The 20,315-nt window shown below is 41.8% G+C and overlaps 1 protein-coding gene across 2 annotated transcripts in view; it reads right to left on the reverse strand.

The window, feature by feature from the left end:
- The window catches only part of CEP192 (centrosomal protein 192), a 203,644-nt gene that overhangs the window by 93,067 nt on the left and 90,262 nt on the right, over positions 1-20,315 (reverse strand). For both annotated transcript variants that reach the window (XM_073678986.1, XM_073678985.1), the window contains exons 13-16: positions 18,268-18,592; positions 15,653-15,796; positions 15,255-15,319; positions 8,770-8,976 (exon numbers count right to left, since the gene is read on the reverse strand). In XM_073678986.1, the coding sequence (XP_073535087.1) occupies positions 8,770-8,976; positions 15,255-15,319; positions 15,653-15,796; positions 18,268-18,592 (741 nt within the window). The remainder of the gene's footprint in view (positions 1-8,769; positions 8,977-15,254; positions 15,320-15,652; positions 15,797-18,267; positions 18,593-20,315) is intronic.

A 20,315-nucleotide genomic window follows, 5' to 3' on the forward strand; every position in this document is an offset into this window, starting at 1 on the left:
TTTGAGGGTATCCACATTAAAATTGGATGAAGGGTTTAGGAGTTTTAGCTCCTTAACATGTGCCACCCTGTTTTTAAAGGGACCAAAAGTAATTGGACAATTGACTCCAAGGCTATTTCATGGACAGGTGTGGGCAATCCCTTCGTTATGTCATTCTCAATTAAGCAGATAAAAGGCCTGGAGTTGATTTGAGGTGTGGTGCTTGCTGTGAAGTAAACATGCGGTCAATGGAGCTCTCCATGCAGGTGAAACAAGCCATCCTTAAGCTTCAAAAACAGAAAAAACCCATCCGAGAAATTGCTACAATATTAGGAGTGCAAAATCTACAGTTTGGTACATCCTGAGAAAGAAAGAAAGCACTGGTGAACTCATCAATGCAAAAAGACCTGGGCGCCCACGGAAGATCACAGAATAATCTCCATGGTGAAGAGAAACCCCTTCACAACAGCCAACCAAGTGAACAACTCTCTCTAGGAGGTAGGTGTATCAATATCCAAATCTACCATAAAGAGAAGACTGCATGAAAGTAAATACAGAGGGTTCACTGCACGGTGCAAGCCACTCATAAGCATCAACAATAAAAAAGCTAGACTGGACTTTGCTAAAAAACATCTAAAAAAGCCAGCACAGTTCTGGAAGAACATTCTTTGGACAGATGAAACCAAGATCAACCTCTACCAGAATGATGGAAAGAGAAAAGTATGGCGAAGGCGTGGTACAGCTCATGATCCAAAGCATACCACATCATCTGTAAAACACGGCGGAGGCAGTGTGATGGCTTGGGCATGCATGGCTGCCAGTGGCACTGGGTCACTAGTGTTTATTGATGATGTGACACAGGACAGAAGCAGCCGAATGAATTCTGATGTATTCAGAGCCATACTGTGTGCTCAGATCCAGTCAAATGCAGCCAAACTGATTGGTCGTTGTTTCATACTACAGATGGACAATGACCCAAAACAAAGCCAAAGCAACCCAAGAGTTTATTAAAGCAAAGAAGTGGAATATTCTTGAATGGCCAAGTCAGTCACCTGATCTCAACCCAATTGAGTATGCATTTCACTTGTTAAAGACTAAACTTCAGACAGAAAGGCCCACAAACAAACAGCAACTGAAAACCACCGCAGTGAAGGCCTGACAGAGCATCAAAAAGGAGGAAACGCAGCGTCTGGTGATGTCCATGAGTTCAAGACTTCAGGCAGTCATTGCCAACAAAGGGTTTTCAACCAAGTACTAGAAATGAACATTTTAATAATAATAATAATAATAATAATAATAGTTTATTTTTTTTATAGCGCCAACATATTCCGCAGCACTTTACAAATTTTAGGGGGGACTTATACAGACAATACAGAATAAGCATATCTCATATCGAACGGAGTGAGGGCCCTGCTCGCGAGCTTACAGTCTATGAGGAAGTGGGGGAGACACAAAAGGTAAAAATACATATATTGTATAATGCAGCCTTGATATACTGAATAGGATAAATAATAATACATGGACTGGTCGCCAGCCAGTATGTGTGCAGTCCTGACAGAGGCTTTTATGTGCATGGTTGGTTTGAACCCAAAGTTGAAGAAGATTTTAATATGGGGGAAAGCTGGGATGGACAGAGTGTGTTTAGGTGATACGCCAGTCTAAAGAAATGTGTTTTTAGGGTTCGCTTGAAACTGTGGGTATTGGGAATTAATCGAACTGTCCTGGGTAGTGCATTCCAGAGAATTGGCGCAGCACGCGAGAAATCTTGGAGACGGGAGTGGGAAGTTCGGATTATGGAGGATTTTAGTTTCAAGTCATTTGCAGAACGGAGGGCACGTGTAGGGTGGTAGACTGAGACAAGGGAGGAGATGTAGGGGGGTACTGAAGCATGGAGCGCTTTGTGGGTAAGCGTGATAAGTTTAAAACGAACTCTATATTGGATGGGCAACCAATGCAATGACTGGCACAGGGAAGAGGCATCTGAGTAGCGGTTGGCGAGGAATATGATCCTGGCTGCTGCGTTCAGGACGGATTGGAGAGGGGAGAGTTTAGTAAGAGGGAGACCGATTAGTAGAGCGTTGCAATAGTCAAGACGAGAATGAATAAGAGCGACAGTAAGAGTTTTTGCCGAGTCAAAGGTGAGAAAAGTCCTGATTCTTGAGATGTTTTTGAGGTGTAGATGACATGAAAGAGCGAGTGATTTGATGTGAGGAGTGAAAGAAAGATCTGAATCAAAAATGACCCCAAGACAGCGGGCTTGTAGCTGGGGAGTAATGGTTGAGCCACAAACGGAGATGGCAATATCGGGCACAGGTAGATTAATGGAGGGAGGAAATACGAGTAGTTCAGTTTTTGACAGATTCAGTTTTAGGTAGAGGGAGGACATAATGTTAGACACAGCAGAAAGACAATCACTGGTCTTTTGTAGTAATGCAGGGGTGATGTCCGGAGCAGAGGTGTATAATTGGGTGTCATCAGCATAGAGATGGTACTGAAAACCGAATCTACTGATTGTTTGTCCAATAGGAGCGGTGTATAAGGAGAAAAGAAGGGGGCCTAGGACTGATCCTTGAGGAACCCCGACAGTAAGAGGAAGTAGGGAGGAGGAGGAGCCGGCGAAAGACACAGAGAAGGAGCGGTCAGAGAGATAAGAGGAGAACCAGGAGAGAACCGTGTCCTTGAGGCCAATAGTGCGGAGCATAGTGAGGAGGAGCTGATGATCCACAGTGTCGAATGCTGCAGAGAGATCCAGGAGAATCAGCAGGGAGTAGTGACCATTAGATTTAGCTGTTAGTAGATCATTAGAGACTTTAGTGAGGGCAGTTTCAGTAGAATGTAAAGAGCGGAAACCAGATTGTAAAGGGTCAAGAAGAGAGTTGTCTGAGAGATAGCGGATTAGACGGGAGTGGACCAGGCGTTCCAGGAGTTTAGAGATAAAGGGAAGATTGGAAACAGGTCTGTAGTTGGCCGTGCAGTTCTGGTCGAGGGATGTTTTTTTAAGTAATGGTTGTATGCTGGCGTGTTTAAAAGAAGAGGGAAAGATACCAGATGAGAGGGAAAGGTTGAAAATTTTAGTTAGGTGAGAGGTGACAGCTGGAGCAAGGGACTGAAGGAGATGTGAGGGAATAGGGTCGCTGGTGCAGGTGGTAGGGCGAGAAGATGCAAGGAGCCTGATCACTTCATCTTCCGTGACTGGTTCGAAGTCAGAAAATGAGCAAGATACAATGTGGCGGGGGGGAGCATGCATAACATTTGGGGATTGGGAGAAAATTTCCTGTCGGATATGGTCAATTTTTTCTTTGAAATAGTTAGCCAGATCGTCAGCGCTGAGGTCGGTGGTCGGGGCCTGTGCTGTTTGATTGAGGAGAGAATGAAACGTGTCAAAGAGTCGTTTAGGATTATTGGAAAGTGAGATGATGAGGTTGTTAAAGTAGGTTTGTTTGGAGAGGTGAAGGGCAGAGTTATATGTTTTCAGCATAAATTTATAGTGGAGGAAATCTTCGGGCAGATTTGATTTTCTCCACAGCCGTTCAGCGCACCTGGAGTACCTCTGGAGAAGACGTGTTTGAGGCGTGTGCCAGGGTTGTCGCCGTCTATGCCGAATTGTTCTTTGTGTAGGAGGTGCGGCTTCATCCAGGGCGCATAGCATTATTTTGTTATAATGCTTCAATGCAGAGTCGGGACATGAGAGGGAGGAGATTGGGGCCAATGATGATTGCAACCTTTTTATAAATTTCTGGGTGTTAATGGCGCGTAAATTTCTATAAGTGTGGACGGTGGGAGTGTCTTGAGTAGAGTCACAGTTCTTGACAGAGAATGAAAGAAGATTATGGTCAGAGAGTGGAAGGGGAGAGTTAGTAAAGTCATGTACTGAGCAAAGCCGGGAGAAGATCAGGTCCAATGTGTTCCCGTCCTCATGTGTAGGAGAATTAGCAAGCTGTGAAAGGCCAAAGGAGGAGGTTAATGATAAAAGATGCGTGGCAGATGGGGAAAGAGGATCGCCAATTGGGATGTTAAAGTCTCCCATGATTATCGTGGGGATGTCGCAGGATAGAAAATTTGTAAGCCAGGCAGCAAAGTGATCCAGGAATTGACGGGGGGGACCTGGGGGGCGATAGACAACCGCCACTCGCAGGGAGAAGGGCCGGTAGAGTCTGACTGTGTGGGCCTCAAAGGACGGGAAGATAAGGGAGGGTACAGGGGGGATAACCTGAAAAGTACATTTTGTTGAAAGAAGCAGACCAACACCTCCACCTGATCTGTTGTCAGGTCGCGGGGTATGAGAGAAATGTAGGCCACCATAGGAGAGAGCTGCAGCGGCGGTGGTGTCCGACTGCTGGATCCAGGTTTCAGTGAGAGCCAGAAGGTTGAGGGAATTAGAGAGGAAAAAGTCATGGATGTAAGAGAGTTTATTACAAGCTGAGCGTGCATTCCAAAGGGCACAGTTGAATGAGACAGAAGATATGCAGGGAATATTAATGAGATTAGCAGGGTTTCTGAATGCAACAGGGAAAGAGTTAGTGTTATTATTACTGGAGGGTCCTGGGTTGGGAGAAATATCACCTGCGACTAATAGAAGGAAGATACAGAGAGTGAGCAGATGATTGAGTGATTTGTGAGAGCGTTTCCTGCGTTGTATGGTGGGAATGAATGGATCTGCGTGGTATAACATTGTGAAGAGAGCATGACAACTGTACATAGGAGAAGAGAGGAGTGAGGGATTAATATGGATGAAGTGTGCCGCATTTGTGGGAGAACGGTGAATGTGGATGATTGTAGCAACCAGAAAATAAATGGCACAGATACAAATGGTGAATACTGTTTGCCAAAAAGATGACCTGTAAGCAAGTTTGTTGGTTTGTCTTGCATGTCTTACCTGTCTCCTGCCCTGTCCAACTGCCATTTTCTAACTGCCAGGGCACTTTGCTAAATTATGGCACTTCGATAAAGTATGCATAAATGCTATATGCATAAATGCCCCCGCATAAATGCTGCCCCTTAACTAAGTCTCAATATATAGGGACGTATCTGCTTAGATCTGCACAGATTTAACTCATTAACAATCAATCACTAGCTTAAAAGACAACAGGAGACCATAAAGTGCATTATTTAATCTGTCCAATTACTTTTGGTCCCTTTAAAAACAGGGTGGCACATGTTAAGGAGCAGAAACTCCTAAACCCTTCATCCAATTTTAATGTGGATACCCTCAAATGAAAGCTGAAAGTCTGAACTTCAACTGCATTTGAATTGTTTTGTTTAAAATTCATTGTGGTAATGTCTAGAACCAAAATTAGAAAAATGTTGTCTCTGTCCAAATATATATGGACCTAACTGTACAAGTAAACGTGTGATCGCTGGCAGTCGAGATGAGCCACCAATTATAAGAATGAGGGCACAAAGTCTCCCTTGTGAATGAAGCATGAAATCGAGCGGTGGACCTAAATACTAACTCTCAGTCTAAGGCTATGTTTACATGTTGTGCTTTTGCAGCAGTTCGTTTTTTTTGTGCTGGGTATTTTATGCAAATTAAAAGCTGCTTTTTACAGTAGAAGCAAAAGCTATAAGATTTCATTAATCTCATGTACACGCTTTATTTTTTTTTTCTGGCTGAATTGGATAACTGAAGCATTTTTTAAAATCTGCAGCATATAAATTCTTTCAGCAGTTTTTCGGCATTTTTTTCACCTATAGAAAACAATGAGAATGTGAAAAAAATTGTGCAAAAAAATGCAATCAAGTTTATTAAAACATGTACTGTAGACAACGCACACATCAAAAAAGTTGCAAAAAACGCTGAAAAAAAAATGGGCATTTTGAACGCAGTGTTTTCCCTGCCAAAAGAGAAGATTTTGGCTGAAAAAAAAAAAAAGTAGCAAAAATGCTGCATGTAAACATAGCCCAACTCAAAGTTAATGGAGATAAAACAGAGCAGTGGTAGCATACAATCACCAGCTCTTCACTCACACAGTGGACCTCAGAACCCTTGTTCTTGGCAGCAATCAGGCCTCTTGCAGTCTTATTTATCATCAATACTTTAAAAATACTTTAAGGACTTTAAGTACTAATGCACATGACTCATGTGGTGCCAAATGTACAGAAATAATAATAATAATAATCTTTATTTATATATCGCCAGCATATTCCGCAGCACTTTACAATTCAGAGGTTCATATACAACAGTCATAAGTAACATAGCTAAAGATAATACAATAATTAAAGAAAAAAATAATGACGACCCTGCTCGTAAGAGCTTACAATCTACAATGAGGTGGGGGTGACACAAAGTACAGGAGCTTATTTACAATGATGGTCCAGCCATCTTGAGGGGATGAGGGATAGATAAAGGCTGCATGAGCTAGTCACCAGCCAGTATCTGTAGTGCTTTTGGGTGTGGTTGAGTTTGGTGGAGACTTATGTTTGGAGAAATAACTAATGGGCTATAAATGTAAAAAAGGACTTTGATTAGGGAACGTGAAAGGCCACCCTAAACAGGTGTGTTTTTAGGGAGCACCTAAAACTGTGTAAGTTGTGGTTCATCCTAATTTCTTGGGGTAGAGCATTCCAAGGAATAGGTGCAGCATGGGAGAAGTCTTGGAGCCGGGAGTGGGAGGTACGGATTAGTGCGGATGTTAGTCGAAAGTCACTTGCGAAGTGTAGAGAACGGGGAGGCCGATAAACAGAAATGAGGGAGGAGATGTAGGGGGGTACCGCACTGTGGAGAGCTTTGAGAGTGAGAACAAGCAATTTAAATTGGATCCTATAATGTATGGGCAGCCAGTGCAATGACTGACATAGAGCGGAAGTGTCTGAGTAACGATTAGCCAGATAGATGACCCTGGACGCTGCGTTAAGGATGAACTGAAGAGGGGAAAGTCGAGTGAGGGGGAGGCCAATTAATAGAGAATTACAGTAGTCAAAGCGGGAGTGGATCAGGGCAACAGTGATGGTATTTGTTGTTTCCAAGGTGAGAAAGGGGCGGATTCTAGAATTGTTCTTCAGGTGCAAGCGAAAAGCGCGGGCAAGAGATTGTATATGGAAGGTGAAGGAAAGATTGGTGTCAAACACAACGCCCAGATAGAGCACCTGCTGGCTCGGTGTTATTATGGTGCCACACACGGAGAGGGAGATGTCCGATTTAGGAAGGTGAGTAGACAGCGGGAGCAGAATAAGTTCAGTTTTGGAAAGGTTGAGTTTCAGATAGAGAGCGGACATGATGTTGGAAACTGCGGCCAGACAGTCACTGGTGTTCTGTAGTACAGTGGGGGTAAGGTCAGGGGATGAGGTGTATAGTTGTGTGTCATCAGCATAAAGATGGTACTGAAAGCCAAATTTGCTGATGGTCTGTCTAATTGGGGCCTGTAGAGAGAAGAGGGCCAAGGACTGAACTCTGATGAACCCCAATAGTGAGAGGAAAGGGGTAAGAAGTGGATCCAGCGAACGATACACTGAAAGAGCGGTCAGACAGGTAGGAGGAAAACCAGGAGAGAGCAGTGTCCTTCATGCCTATTGAGTGGAGCAGACAGAGTAGGAGGTGGTGGTCAACAGTGTCGAAAGCTGCAGAGAGGTCAAGAAGAATGAGCAGAGAGTAGTCACCATTATGTTTTGCTGTCAGGTGGTCATTGGTTACTTTGAGGAGTGCAGTTTCTGTAGAATGTAGGGGGCAGAAGCCGGACTGTGATGGGTCTAGAAGAGAGTGAATGGAGAGGTAACTGGTAAGGCGGGAGTAGACCAGGCACTCCAAGAGTTTAGAGATGAAGGGGAGATTGGAGTCTGGTCTGTAGTTGTTTGTGCAGGAAGGGTCAAGAGAGGGAGTTTTAATAATGAAGCGATGATAGAGTGTTTGAAGGAGGAGGGGAAGATACTGGAAGAGAGGGAGAGGTTGAAGATTTTAGTTAGGCGAGTAGTGACGGCTGAAGAGAAAGACTGGAGTAGATGTGAGGGAATGGGGTCAGTGGTGCATGTAGTGGGATGGGAAGAAGAGAGGAGCCTGGAGACTTCTACTGTGACTGGGTCAAATGTGGAGAGTAATCCAGAGGAGATATACTTACTAAAAAACGCTTTGGGTGGAGCGTGGCACACTTGTATTTGCACTGAATCAGACAGATAATCTCTATATGCACACAATGGTACAACAAAGCTCATCTACATTTTCAGAACGGTCCTAACAAAATAGAGTGATGGAATCAATATTGGAATGCTACAGCTAGTTCTAAGGCGAGTGATTAGGTTATTACATGGGATGGAAGGTCTCTCCAATAAGGGGTTACAAAAGCCCAAGCCAGTTTAGCTTATATGTCATTTTTTTTCTAAGAGGCAATCTAATTTATATGCAGAAATACGGTACATGATTGATCAATACAAAAGGGCTGGCATGACTTATTTCTTCTAATGCCATTAAAAAAGACCAGGGAACGTTCATTATGTATGAAGGAGTTTTTGGCAGCCAAGTAGGAGAGGGTTCTTTACAGTTAGTGCAGTCAGACAATAAATGCCCTACCACAAGAGGTAGTAATGGCAGATGCTATAACAGCATTTTAAAAAGACCTGAAAACTTTTCTCACAACAAATGGCATTGTGGGTTACACATTATCTATCGCTACTTCATTTATACCTGGTCAAGAAAAAGGTTGACCATAATGGACCCAAGTCTTCTTCAACCCATGTAAATATATCTAGCTATCTAACTCAACAAAAATCGACCATTAGATTCAATGTAGGAAATGATATTTTACTAGTTTTCAAAATGTTATCAAGACACAGCAGTTAATAGAAAAGGTTTATACACACCCGTTTGACATCAGTACCTCCACCTAGACATCCCATAGCCTCTGATCTTTGGCCAAAGAATTCCCCTAAGGAAAGACGCAAGTAGCTTGCATCTTCCTGGGCCAAGTCTGAAACAGGAGATGCTTTCAGTAAAACATGACCACTGACGGCAAGCTTCCATGATGTGTCGCCTAAGTTAAGAGAATTTTCTAAATCCATTTTCTCATCCTTTAAGAAAAAAAAACTGTCAATTATTACTTTTTTTAGATTATAAATAAACAAAACAGAGAAATTAAGTTTGAGGTCAGGTATCTGTATCGAACTGGTCATCACTACCCACCACAAATTTTAGGAACTGGAGAACACACACACACACAGCTAAACATGCAGGAATAACATACCAAAATGCACAGGGCCAGAGTTAAAAAAACAGAATCTTTAAAATTCTACAAATAGATTAGAGCGCCTTAAAAGGGAATCAGTCATGTCTAAAAAGGGTTGATAGCATTCTGAAGCCATGCGGCTGGCGCACTGAAATCCTGGCTACCAAGAGGAAATTAACTTTATTCCTCCCGGCAGCCTCGGGCTTTCAGTCATAGAGGTAAGGCTTCAGTCACCACACAATACATAGTGAGCAGAGAGGTAACCACGACACAGCATTGACTGACAGTTGTTGGTCACTGCCAGGGCCTGGTGACAACCACCGCTCACTATGTACTGAGCGATGACTGAAGCAGAGAAGCTGCACCTTTATGACTGAAAGCCTGAAGCTGCCGGGAGGAATAAAGTTGGTTTCCTGCTGGCAGCCAGGCATTAAGTGCAGTGGCTGCTTGGCTTCAGAATATAATTAACCTGCAGATTACCTACATATCTGCAGATTAACAGTGTTTTTTTTTATATGACAGGCTCCCTTTAAAGTACACCAGGTTTCTTACAGTAGCTTACGCTGGTGAATAAATCTGGCACATCTTCAGATTGATCAGTATCAGTTTATCAAGCTTTGGCTTACTTTCTGTCAGAAAATTTCATTCAAATTTTGGTGCTTCCCTAATCCATAGAACAGTGATAACTTACTATTTACCAAGAGCCTAACTGCTGGAACCCCGACCAAGCAGATAACCTGCGAAGCCCCGCTTTATCTTCTGAAGTCAAATAGGCAATGAACAGAGCAAGGATGACAGTGTTCATCCTCATTTCCACATATATGGGGTTCTACAGAGCCCTGTTGTCAGGATTGGTGGGGATCCAAGTAAGTTATCCTCTATCCTTTAGAGAACTTAAAAATTTGGTACTAACCATTACATTTTGAAGAGGAGTGAAAGAAAACGATTAGCCACATAATTTGAACATTATTCATAAAGCCAAGCTACCAATTTAACCAACAGCAGAGTGCAAAAATATATATATACACTCGTATTTAGATATGTGTTTTGCATTCAGAAAAAACGCTTATTTTACAAGTAAAAAAAAAAAAGATTTTGACTAAAAGACTATCACATTTCGAAGGACATTTTGTAAATTCTTATTCATTGCTCATTACGGTACAATGCTAGAGCAATTTTTCTTCTTTCTCCACTTTGCAGCTGAAAGTCACTTTTCCTAATTTAAATTCAAAAGCAAAAAACTACTTTCTATAGTTGAATGGGCTTTCAAGCTAATTCTTCCAAGTGAAAAGCCTAATGGAAGTTACATTTTACAGAAATTAAGCAATCCATTATATATACACATATAACATTTAAAAAAAGTTTTAAAAAGATTTAAGCTACTTCTCACACATCGCTCATATGTAGAATATAAAAATGTATTCATGAACAGGTTTTCTCTAACAGCAGTAAGAAATGTTGACTAAAGCAAATCAATGACCACACAGTCAAAAATATATCATAAAGCAACATCATACCAAATGGGACCATTTTATCACTTTCTCGACTATGCGATCGTCTTTTTTTTTTTTTTTGCGTTTTCGTTTCTTCCTCCCCTTCTTCCAAGAGCAATAATTTTTTACATTTTCTGTTGACAGTGTATAAAGGGCTCTTTTTTTATTATTATTATATCATTCAATTTATCATGCGATGTACTGGTAAATAAGACAAAAATTTACATGTGCGACATTACTAAAAAATGAAGAAAAAAAACAAAAAAAACTTTCTGTAATTGCTTTTTGCGTTCTGTTTTTACGGTGTTTATGGAGCAGTAAAAATGACCTGGCAATATGATTTACCCAATTAACGCGATACCAAAGTTGGATGCATTTTTTTTATTTAAGTAGTAGAAAAAATGAAAAGAAATATAGGAAGAAAAAAAATAAAAAAATAAAAAATAAAAAAAAGACAGAAAATCACTTGTGTCGCTAACTGTCATGACTTGTCAGGTTTTCATTTTTTAGTCAATGGAGCTGGTTGAAGACTTGATTTTTTTGTGTGGCAAGCTGACATTTTTTATTAACATTTTTTTTAAGGGGTGTTCTCTCAGCTGAAGGAGAGAAAAAAAAAAAAAAAAAAAAGACGCAATTCTGCCCCTGTGATTTTTTTCGCTTCACGGCACATTTTGATAGATCAGATTTTTACAGTCACAAAGATCCTACACGTGTATTTTCTATTTAATGGGGGTAAAGAGGAGTTATTCCAACATTTTTTTTTCATGTCTTTAAAAATTCTTCTCGCCATATTTTGCAGTCCCCATAGGAGGCTCGAACCTGCGATTGTCCGATCGCTTGCATAATATACTGCAAAACTAGAGTATTGCATTATATAGTAAACAGCAAAAGTTTGCCGACTTGGGGGGCAGTGGCAGACGTTGGGGGCTTCAATAGAAGCCTGGCTATTATAACAAAACACACCGGCTTCCCAACATAGCATTGCGAGGTGGTGATGGGCGCGTAGAACTGTACACCCCCAGGCCGTGCGCTGTAAATGCCCATTAGATACTGATATAGGCATTTAAGGGGACAGACCTTACCTCCACAGGTGGTTTTTTAGAGGCAGATCACGTCTGAATAACACAGTCATCTGACCGCTTCTGAACCCGCATTGAAGACAGGGACCCAATTTTGCATGTACAAGTACATCCAACATAGGGAAGGTGTTAATTGTAAATACCGTATATTCCGGCGTATAAGACGACCTGGTGTATAAGACGACCCCCCTACTTTCCTGTTAAAATATAGAGTTTAGGATATATTCACCGTATAAGACTACCCCTTTTCCAACGCATACCAAACACCGGTAAAAATTTAAAAACAACAGATTTGAATTTAACATGGTCCTTTTTTAATTTAAATTCTTATGACATGCAGGTATATAGCAGGAAAACTGTCACTCATAAACATATTAAAATAGGGGGGACCCCACGTCATTTTTTGGGGGGGGTCCCCCATTCTAATAGCTAGTAAAGGCTAGGTATTCAGCTGGGGGCTGATATTAGTAGCCTGGGAAGCTCCGTGGGTATTACCCCCTTCCCAGACTTCAAACATCTGCCCCAGCCGTCTGCTTAACCTCCGCTAGAGACTATAATGATGGTGGATCCCACGCCAATTTTCTTTTTAAAAAATCCTTTATTTTAACACTAAATGACAATTGAGGGGTTAATAAAGATGCAGTCCCTAAATTATTAATTTTGTAATTAATTTTTCCCAAAAATGTTGACGTGGGGCTTCGCCATATTTTTGTGTCCAGCCAGGTACAGCAGGCAGGAACGGGCTGCCCCCAACCACCAGCTGCCTATTTGTACCTGGCCGGACACAACAATATAGGGAAGCCCTTTTTTTTTTTAATTATTTCATGAAATAATTTAAAAAAAAAATACGTGGGGCTTCGCCCTATTTTTGTGTCCAGCCAGGTACAACTAGGCAGCTGGGGGCTGGAATCTGCAGCGCAGGGAGGCCCAAGCTTTCTGGGCCCCACCCGCTGCAAATTGCAGTCCGCAGCCACCCCGGAAAATGGCGCGTTCATAGAAGCGCCATCTTCTGGCGCTGTACCCAACTCATCCAGGGCCCTGGTGCGGTGGCTCACTGGGTAATAAAGGGGTTAAGGCCAGCTTGGCATTATCAGCTGGCCCTAAGCCCGAAATTCATGGGGTCACGCCAATATTAGACATGAACACCATGAATTTCTAGTAAAGTAATAAAAAAAAACACAACACCCAGAATAAAGTCCTTTAATTGAAATAAAGACACAATTTTTTAATGTTCTAAATTAAACCATACTTACCATCACGCCCATTCCAGCTGAAGCCAACGATCTCCTGCAATAAAAGTAAAATAATAAAGCAACCTCATCCTTACCTCTCCATGGTTCCCAGGACCGGTCCAGCTCTGCTACATTCACATGACAGGCTGCACCGCAGCAGAACGCTGCCGTTCAGCTTGCCATGCGGCAGACACTGAGAAGCGCAGGCATGCTTGTGCTCCTCAGTGTCTGACTGTGACGGCATCCAGATGAGCCGAGATCATGTCCAATGAACTCGGCTCACCTCATGCACGTCACTGACAGCGTGGGAAAATTCTCCTGCTCCCCGCATGCGCAGTAGAAGTTTCCCACGCTGTCAGTGACGGACGTCCAGGAGGTGAGCTGAGTTCATTGTCGGCTCATCTGGATGCCGTCACAGCCAGACACTGAGGAGCGCAAGCATGCCTGTGCTTCTCAGTGTCTGCGGGATGACAGGCTGGATGGCAGCGTTCTGCTGCGGTCCAGCCTGTCATCTCGATGTAGCAGAGCTGAAGCTGTCGTGGGAACCATGGAGAGGTAAGGATGAGGTTGCTTTATTATTTTTCTTTTATTGCAGGAGATCGTTGGCTTCAGCTGGAATGGGCGTGATGGTAAGTATGGTTTAATTTAGAACAATAAAGGATTGTGTCTTTATTTCAATTAAAGGACTTTATTCTGGGTGTTTGTGTTTTTTTTAACTTTGACTATGGGGTTAGTAATGGGGGTGTCTTATAGACGCCTCTCCATTACTAACCTGGGCTTGATGTCAGCTGGCATTATAAGCCGACATCAACCCCAGCCCTATTACCCCACTGCCACCGCTACAGGGCAGTGGGAAGAGCGAGGCTAAGTGCCAGATTTGGCGCATCCTATGGATGCGCCATTTCTGGGGCGGCTGACGGCTGGTGTTTCTAGCCTGGGAGGGGGCCAATATTCATGGCACCCTTCCTGGGCTATTAATATCAGCCTCCAGCTGTCTGCCTAGCCTTTGCTAGCTATTAAAATAGGGGGGACCCCACGTCATTTTTTTGGGATCCCCCATTTTAATAGCTAGTAAAGGCTAGGTATTCAGCTGGGGGCTGATATTAGTAGCCTGGGAAGCTCCGTGGGTATTACCCCCTTCCCAGGCTTCAAACATTTGCCCCAGCTGTCTGCTTAACCTCCGCTAGAGACTAAAATTAAGGGGAACCCCACGCCAATTTTTTTTTTAATAAATCCGTTATTTTAACACTAGATGACAAGTACAGTAACCAGCACTGTCACTGTACTTCATATATATGTGACTGACATGTTTCTATCTATCTAATCTATGTGTGAAGCTCTATTCTGTCTGTTATAAATTGTCGGGTACAGATGCTGAATTGCCGGCCGGCTTTTTTAAAGAGACGGTGCATGAAAACACTATTATTTGTTTTAATAAATCCTTTACACTAAATGACAAGTACAGTAAGCAATACTGTCACTGTACTTCATATATATATGTGACTGACATGTTTCTATCTATCTAATCTATGTGTGAAGCTCTATTCCTTCTATTCTAAATTGTCGGGTGCCGGCTTATGCCGCTGCTGAATTGCCGGCTTTTCATATATTGTCACAGAAGCGATGCGAACTTCCCAGCTCCGGACACAGCGCAGGGCTTCTGTGCCGACAGCTTTCACTTGTCACAGAAGCGATGAGAACTTCCCAGCTCCGGACACAGCGCAGCGCTTCTGTGACAAGTGAAAGCTGTCGGCACAGAAGCCCTGCGCTGTGTCCGGAGCTGGGAATACGCAGCGATGTGTCCGTTTCAGCACAGAAGCGCTGACCGTCTGGACCTACCGCCACCGTATTTTAACTCCCTCCACCTTATATTAACTCCGACATGGCAGGGATACGGCCACGGCAGCTTATTAACACCCCCAGAGTATCCCCGCATGTCAATTTCTGAAAGTTCAAAAGCATTACCGGCGTATAAGACGACCCCAGACTAGACAGAAGATTTTTCAGTCTTCAAAAGTCGTCTTATACGCCGGAATATACGGTAATTTCTTACGAAAAAGCAATTTTTCTAAATGGCTTAGATTTGTCTATTTTGCTCTTGATAGCAGCACATGTCCCCTCCTAGAAGTCTCAGTCTTCATTGCGGGAGCCAGCATTGCAGAATCACATTACATTAGATAGCTCTGGCTCCTGCACTGGGGGATCAAGCAAAATAATCAATGCAGGCGATTTACAAAAACAATTGTGTATTTAACAGTATAATAAGAAGAATCTTCGGAATGGTTAATTATATTTTATATAATATGATCACTAGAATACCTGAATAAATTTATTTTCTTTCTCAAATTCTTCCTGGTCTTCATCAAGCATAGCTAAAGCATCATCTGTGAATACAATGCGAGAAACTGTCACTTCACAACTTACAAGACTAAATTCTGACATGCAAACATGAATTCTTATCCTTCCAGCTAAAAAGACACTATGGTAGAACCATGTGTTGGTAAATAATTGATCACTTATTTACTCTGAAATGTTTTAAAGGATGATGACTCATATTAAGCCATAACACGGGAGAATAAAAAAATGAGGCTAAAGGAAGGATAGAAGGAAAGGGGACCAGCATGTGAACAAAGAAAAAAATCATAATCTGTGTTGGACCTGCGTATCATAGATCAAAAAGGTTTTAAACCCATCCAATAATGGAACTAAAAACTTACTTCCAACAATAAAATCTTCATCTTTCAAGTCATTTGCAGATCCAGAGAAACTGGCTGCTTCTTTTTCAAATGGCTTATAGTAAGCAAGATCAGTAACCCACTTGCCTTCCTCATTCTGATAAACAACACTATGCGATTGACTTCCTGCAGAAAGAAAAACAAAACTATGGAAAATACACAAAAAGCAGTTCCCATCAATGGTTCATTGTTTCCAATGAAAACCTCACTGCACAAATTCCCTTCTGGTGCCGCTGCTAAGAAACTGAACACTAGTCAGCTTCAACCACAGGTTACATGTTACACAAAACTTTTTTTTATTTTTCTGTCGATGGAATTGTGTTTGGGATAATTTTTTGCACTTCAAGCCTTTTTTGATTCAGGGCCAGAGGAAGGCACTGGGTCACTGCCGAAACGTGTAGCCTTTTGTTAGTCCAATAAAACCAAGCTAACACTGGGTTCCATCCAGGGTAATACATTTTTTCTGTTATCAACAATTATATGAAGAATACATGCAGCACGTAAGGCGTTTCCAGTCTCTGCTGTTGAACCTGCACAATTTTGGGGTTCATGTACAGATTTAAATCTCTTTTTATTGCACATCTGCATTTAACGGTGCCGGGGAAAAATAAAAAATTCACACATTCTGGTGTTTTGATTACATTCTTCATTTCAGCATTCACCGTATGGGATACACATTGCTATATTTTATTAGTTTAGATGATTACACATGCAGCAATACCAAAAATGTTATTTTGATCTCTTGATGTGGTAAAAAAAAAAAAAAAGGGGGGGGGGGTGATTTAAACTTTTTATTTTTTATATTAACCCTGTTAAGAGACTCAAACCTGTGGCCACTTGATTGCCCACACAATACTCTGGAGTCATTGGTCTCCTATGACGCTTAGTCACAAGCTTGGCTTCGTAAATATCATATGGTAGCTACCAAAGCATTCAGAAGGCCCCTGCTACCATGTTGAAGTTTCTTTAATGCTGCAGTCTGGATTTAGTGACATTTAGGGGGTTAAACCAGGCCTGAACAACATAAGGGCCATATGCTGCCCACCAAAACTTCCTGGCGACCCGCAAAGGAGTGGGAGACACTGATTCTTACCACCTTTCTTATATTCAATTTAAGACGCGGATATTTTTGAAGAGAGGAGCGCTCCTCACACCCCCGCTCAGACGTACAGCAGTGTGATGAGGTTATCATGCTGATGACATCATCACAATGCTGCTGTTTACACAGTGCCGTGTAGAGGTGCCGAGGAAACGGTGGGGAATGGTTGGCGCACCATGGATGAGTCAAGGATTACATGTCCTGACAATAACTGATGGGAGGGGATGGTGAAGGGTACTATTGTGAGAGCACATTATGAGGCAATTAGGAGAAAATTGTGACGGGGGGCACATTATAGCAAGAGGCAGAGTGTGTATGTGGATGGATGGATGTGGGGGGGTGGAGAGGATATATTATGAAAAGGGAGCAGTGAGAGGGGATATCTTGTTTATCATCACAAAAGATCATCCGTAAGGTACCTGGATGTAAATGTTTATTTGTGATACTGCCAGCACCTAATCAGTGTTTTAGTTCCTGTATGGTCCACAGTCTGATGATTGCTGGAAACAACAGCTCCCAGCATCTACTCACTATTGTTATAGACATATTGGGAGTTGCAGGTTCATGTGATATAAATGTAGGAGGGGGGGCTGAGCTGACACTGCAATAGCTGTACTGATAGCTTTACTAAGCTAGGTGCTGCATTCATGTACCGATGGCAGTTATGGTGCTGGATTAGTGTACCGATGGCGGTTCTGATCTTGTACACATATAGCAATCCATAACGTGCCATGTTAAAACTAAGAAAAAAAGAAAAAATTCTTAAAACTTAAGAGCTTTGAGATTATGAAGATTTGGCAAATTTCTGCAGCAAAAACTCAGTATAGATTAAGAGTATTTACACTGAGCAGAAACTCTCTAAATCCTGCTCAAATACTCAAATTTGGTTCTGGTGATCTACTCATGCAAGTTACCCTTTACATTTTTTGGGGCCCTTGGGATTGGTTGATTATGACAATGTGACTCTTGGACTGAAAAAGATGGGTTTATGACTTGCAACTTCTTTTTCATCCGTTTAGACACATCTTACAACTTGTCCAAGAAGGAGTGTGGCCTTGCAAAAAGCACCAGGCTTCTGATGAAAGGAGCATGGCATATTGTATGTGGAACTAATAGGTGAAACCTTATACTAGACAGATTTATCAATCATCATGAACAACTATGATAGATCAGTCAATTTTAAAATGTGTCAGATTTAAGTTTACACTAAGAATTAGACATTATTGATATATACACCCCAATGTGTAGGAGCAATTTAAAGACTTTTCATCCAAAAACTTAAGTGACTTATCAAGTCATAAAAAGTTCATATCCTGCAGTGTTGGATACTGTATGTATACCTGTGGATTATAAAACGCTCGTTTTCATATCCTAATATGTTCCTAACCAAAAGAACTCAAAAGCCCTGCAATTCAAGACTACAAAATGAAGATTTCTTTTTAAACTATCACATTTCTGTAGGTAGCAGAATTGAGAATGTGATTAAGACACGACATACCTTTATCGGCATCACTATGCTGGAAGCTCCAAAGACCACACGGCATTTCATCAGATTGCCAGATATCCTGACTAGTCCCCATCTGGTTGGAAGAAGTAGGTGTTAAATATGTGTCTGCTAATCGACTGCCATTTCCTTTGTCAGCTGTATCTACGCTTGCGGCATCCACAAACCCAGATGTATGGTTTGAATACGAAAACATCTGAGACAGATTGGCGGAGATCTCGGAACCAAATTCACCATTTGAAGCTCTACCATCTTGGAAGTATAGGGAATTCAGTTTCTGTGTTGTACTTGAAGGTAATGAGTTCAGATTGCATGAGCTCTAAAAAGAAATATAGTTCTTATTTCAGAAACTGTGTTTTTAAGAATAAGATGAAACATTACACCAGTTAAAAAGGGTAAAATTTATACGAGATTCACCACCAGTAACAAAGCTCGAGTACTTCTATGCTTTTTTTTCCACTTTTCCTCTCTAGATAAATTTATTAACTGAGACAGACTGGCCACTAGAGATCCGGAATTTGAATATTCTCACATATAATCTTGCCCTCTTCGATTTTTTCCAGATAGCTAGGAAATTTGACAGCATTTGACCCTGGGGATCAACGGAGGTAAATCTTTCTTGCTGATGTCACTTGCTCCACATCTCATCCCTACCTTACAGACAGAAAGTAAAAACTTTTTATCCTGCTCTCAAATTAGAAAAAGCACACCGCACTCTGAATATTGCACCTTCTGTTAGGTAAGGATATTGAAATCACATAAGCAGCATATAGGATTGTAAAAGAAAAAAAACACATTGGCTTCATTACAAAATCTTAATAGGGAAATAAAAGTCTATGCAACATACCATTCATTAAAAGTTATACACAGAATACGATACATAAATTAAGGAAAAAATGTAATGAAATTAGACCTTGTTCATACTGCACTTCTGCAGTGCAAACAATGTTTCCATCTGAATCCCCCTAAAAACAGTATTAAGACAATACCAAAGGCCAATATAACACGAGCGGAGTTAAAATAAACGTTTGAAAAGGAAGGATCTTTCAGAAAAAAAGTGCAAAATATGGCTCCATCAGGAGTTTGTCTGAATCCAGTTTTGAAAGTGATTCAGATTGAAACCCTGATCACACTGTAGAAATGCAGTGTGAACAGGGCCTAGAAACTGTACAATAACTGCAACTTCAGATTTATATATATAAGAGATTACAACAGAGTCATGGTGCTAGGATTATGATGAATTTACAAGGGGCCTGGAGAAGATGGGCATTTGACATGGATGCAAGCAATATTGTAGTTCTGGGTCAAAATGTCTGTCCCATACTGCCCTGTTTGCAGTCACACAAGGACTGCACTTGTAGAGCCAAGCACCACCTTACATGCTTGGAAGGAGGCTTTGCATATTAAAGTCATATATTGCTGGGGAAATATTTAAATGGAAAACGAATCATGGGCTCATTGGTGACAAAGTGTTGCGATTTAAGGACCTGCATCCATAAGCTGTGGAGTTTAGCACAGGCACACCCCCCCCCCCTCTCCCCCCCCAAAAAAAAAAAAAAAATTTAATAGGAAAAAGCCTGGTGTAACCAAATATGTAGGGCAGTCAGTTGAAGTCTGCAAAAGCAGGTGCTAAAGTAGCATCCAAGTAAAAAGAGAAGTGTCCAGTGTTGCAGAATGAAAACTTCTTTTTTTAATCATTGAATTGCCATAAAATCCATTGGAAAATGGAGTACAGACACAACTCCAACACATTTCTGACTTACTCATGGCTTTAGTTTTGCTCCAGCCTAAAAAAAATATGGAGACATCGTATGCCCACAGCCCAATCAATCAGGGAGGTGCGTGTGACTGGGTCACACGTGGATGAATCAAGAAAGTCCAGAAGTTGACGTGAAATAAGTGGCTGCTGCAGCCGGGGTCACGTGTTGCGGACTGAGGGAGCAGCGATCACGCCGCTCACAGGCACATACGAAAGCAGAAGGTATTTACAAAAATACTTAGTTAAAAGGTGTAAATCGATGGGGGCATTATGCAATGTAGCG

The sequence above is a fragment of the Phyllobates terribilis genome, unplaced genomic scaffold (genome assembly GCF_046119375.1).
Source record: "Phyllobates terribilis strain yellow unplaced genomic scaffold, ASM4611937v1 Scaffold_4__5_contigs__length_816908805, whole genome shotgun sequence".
Taxonomy (NCBI): Eukaryota; Metazoa; Chordata; class Amphibia; order Anura; family Dendrobatidae; genus Phyllobates; species Phyllobates terribilis.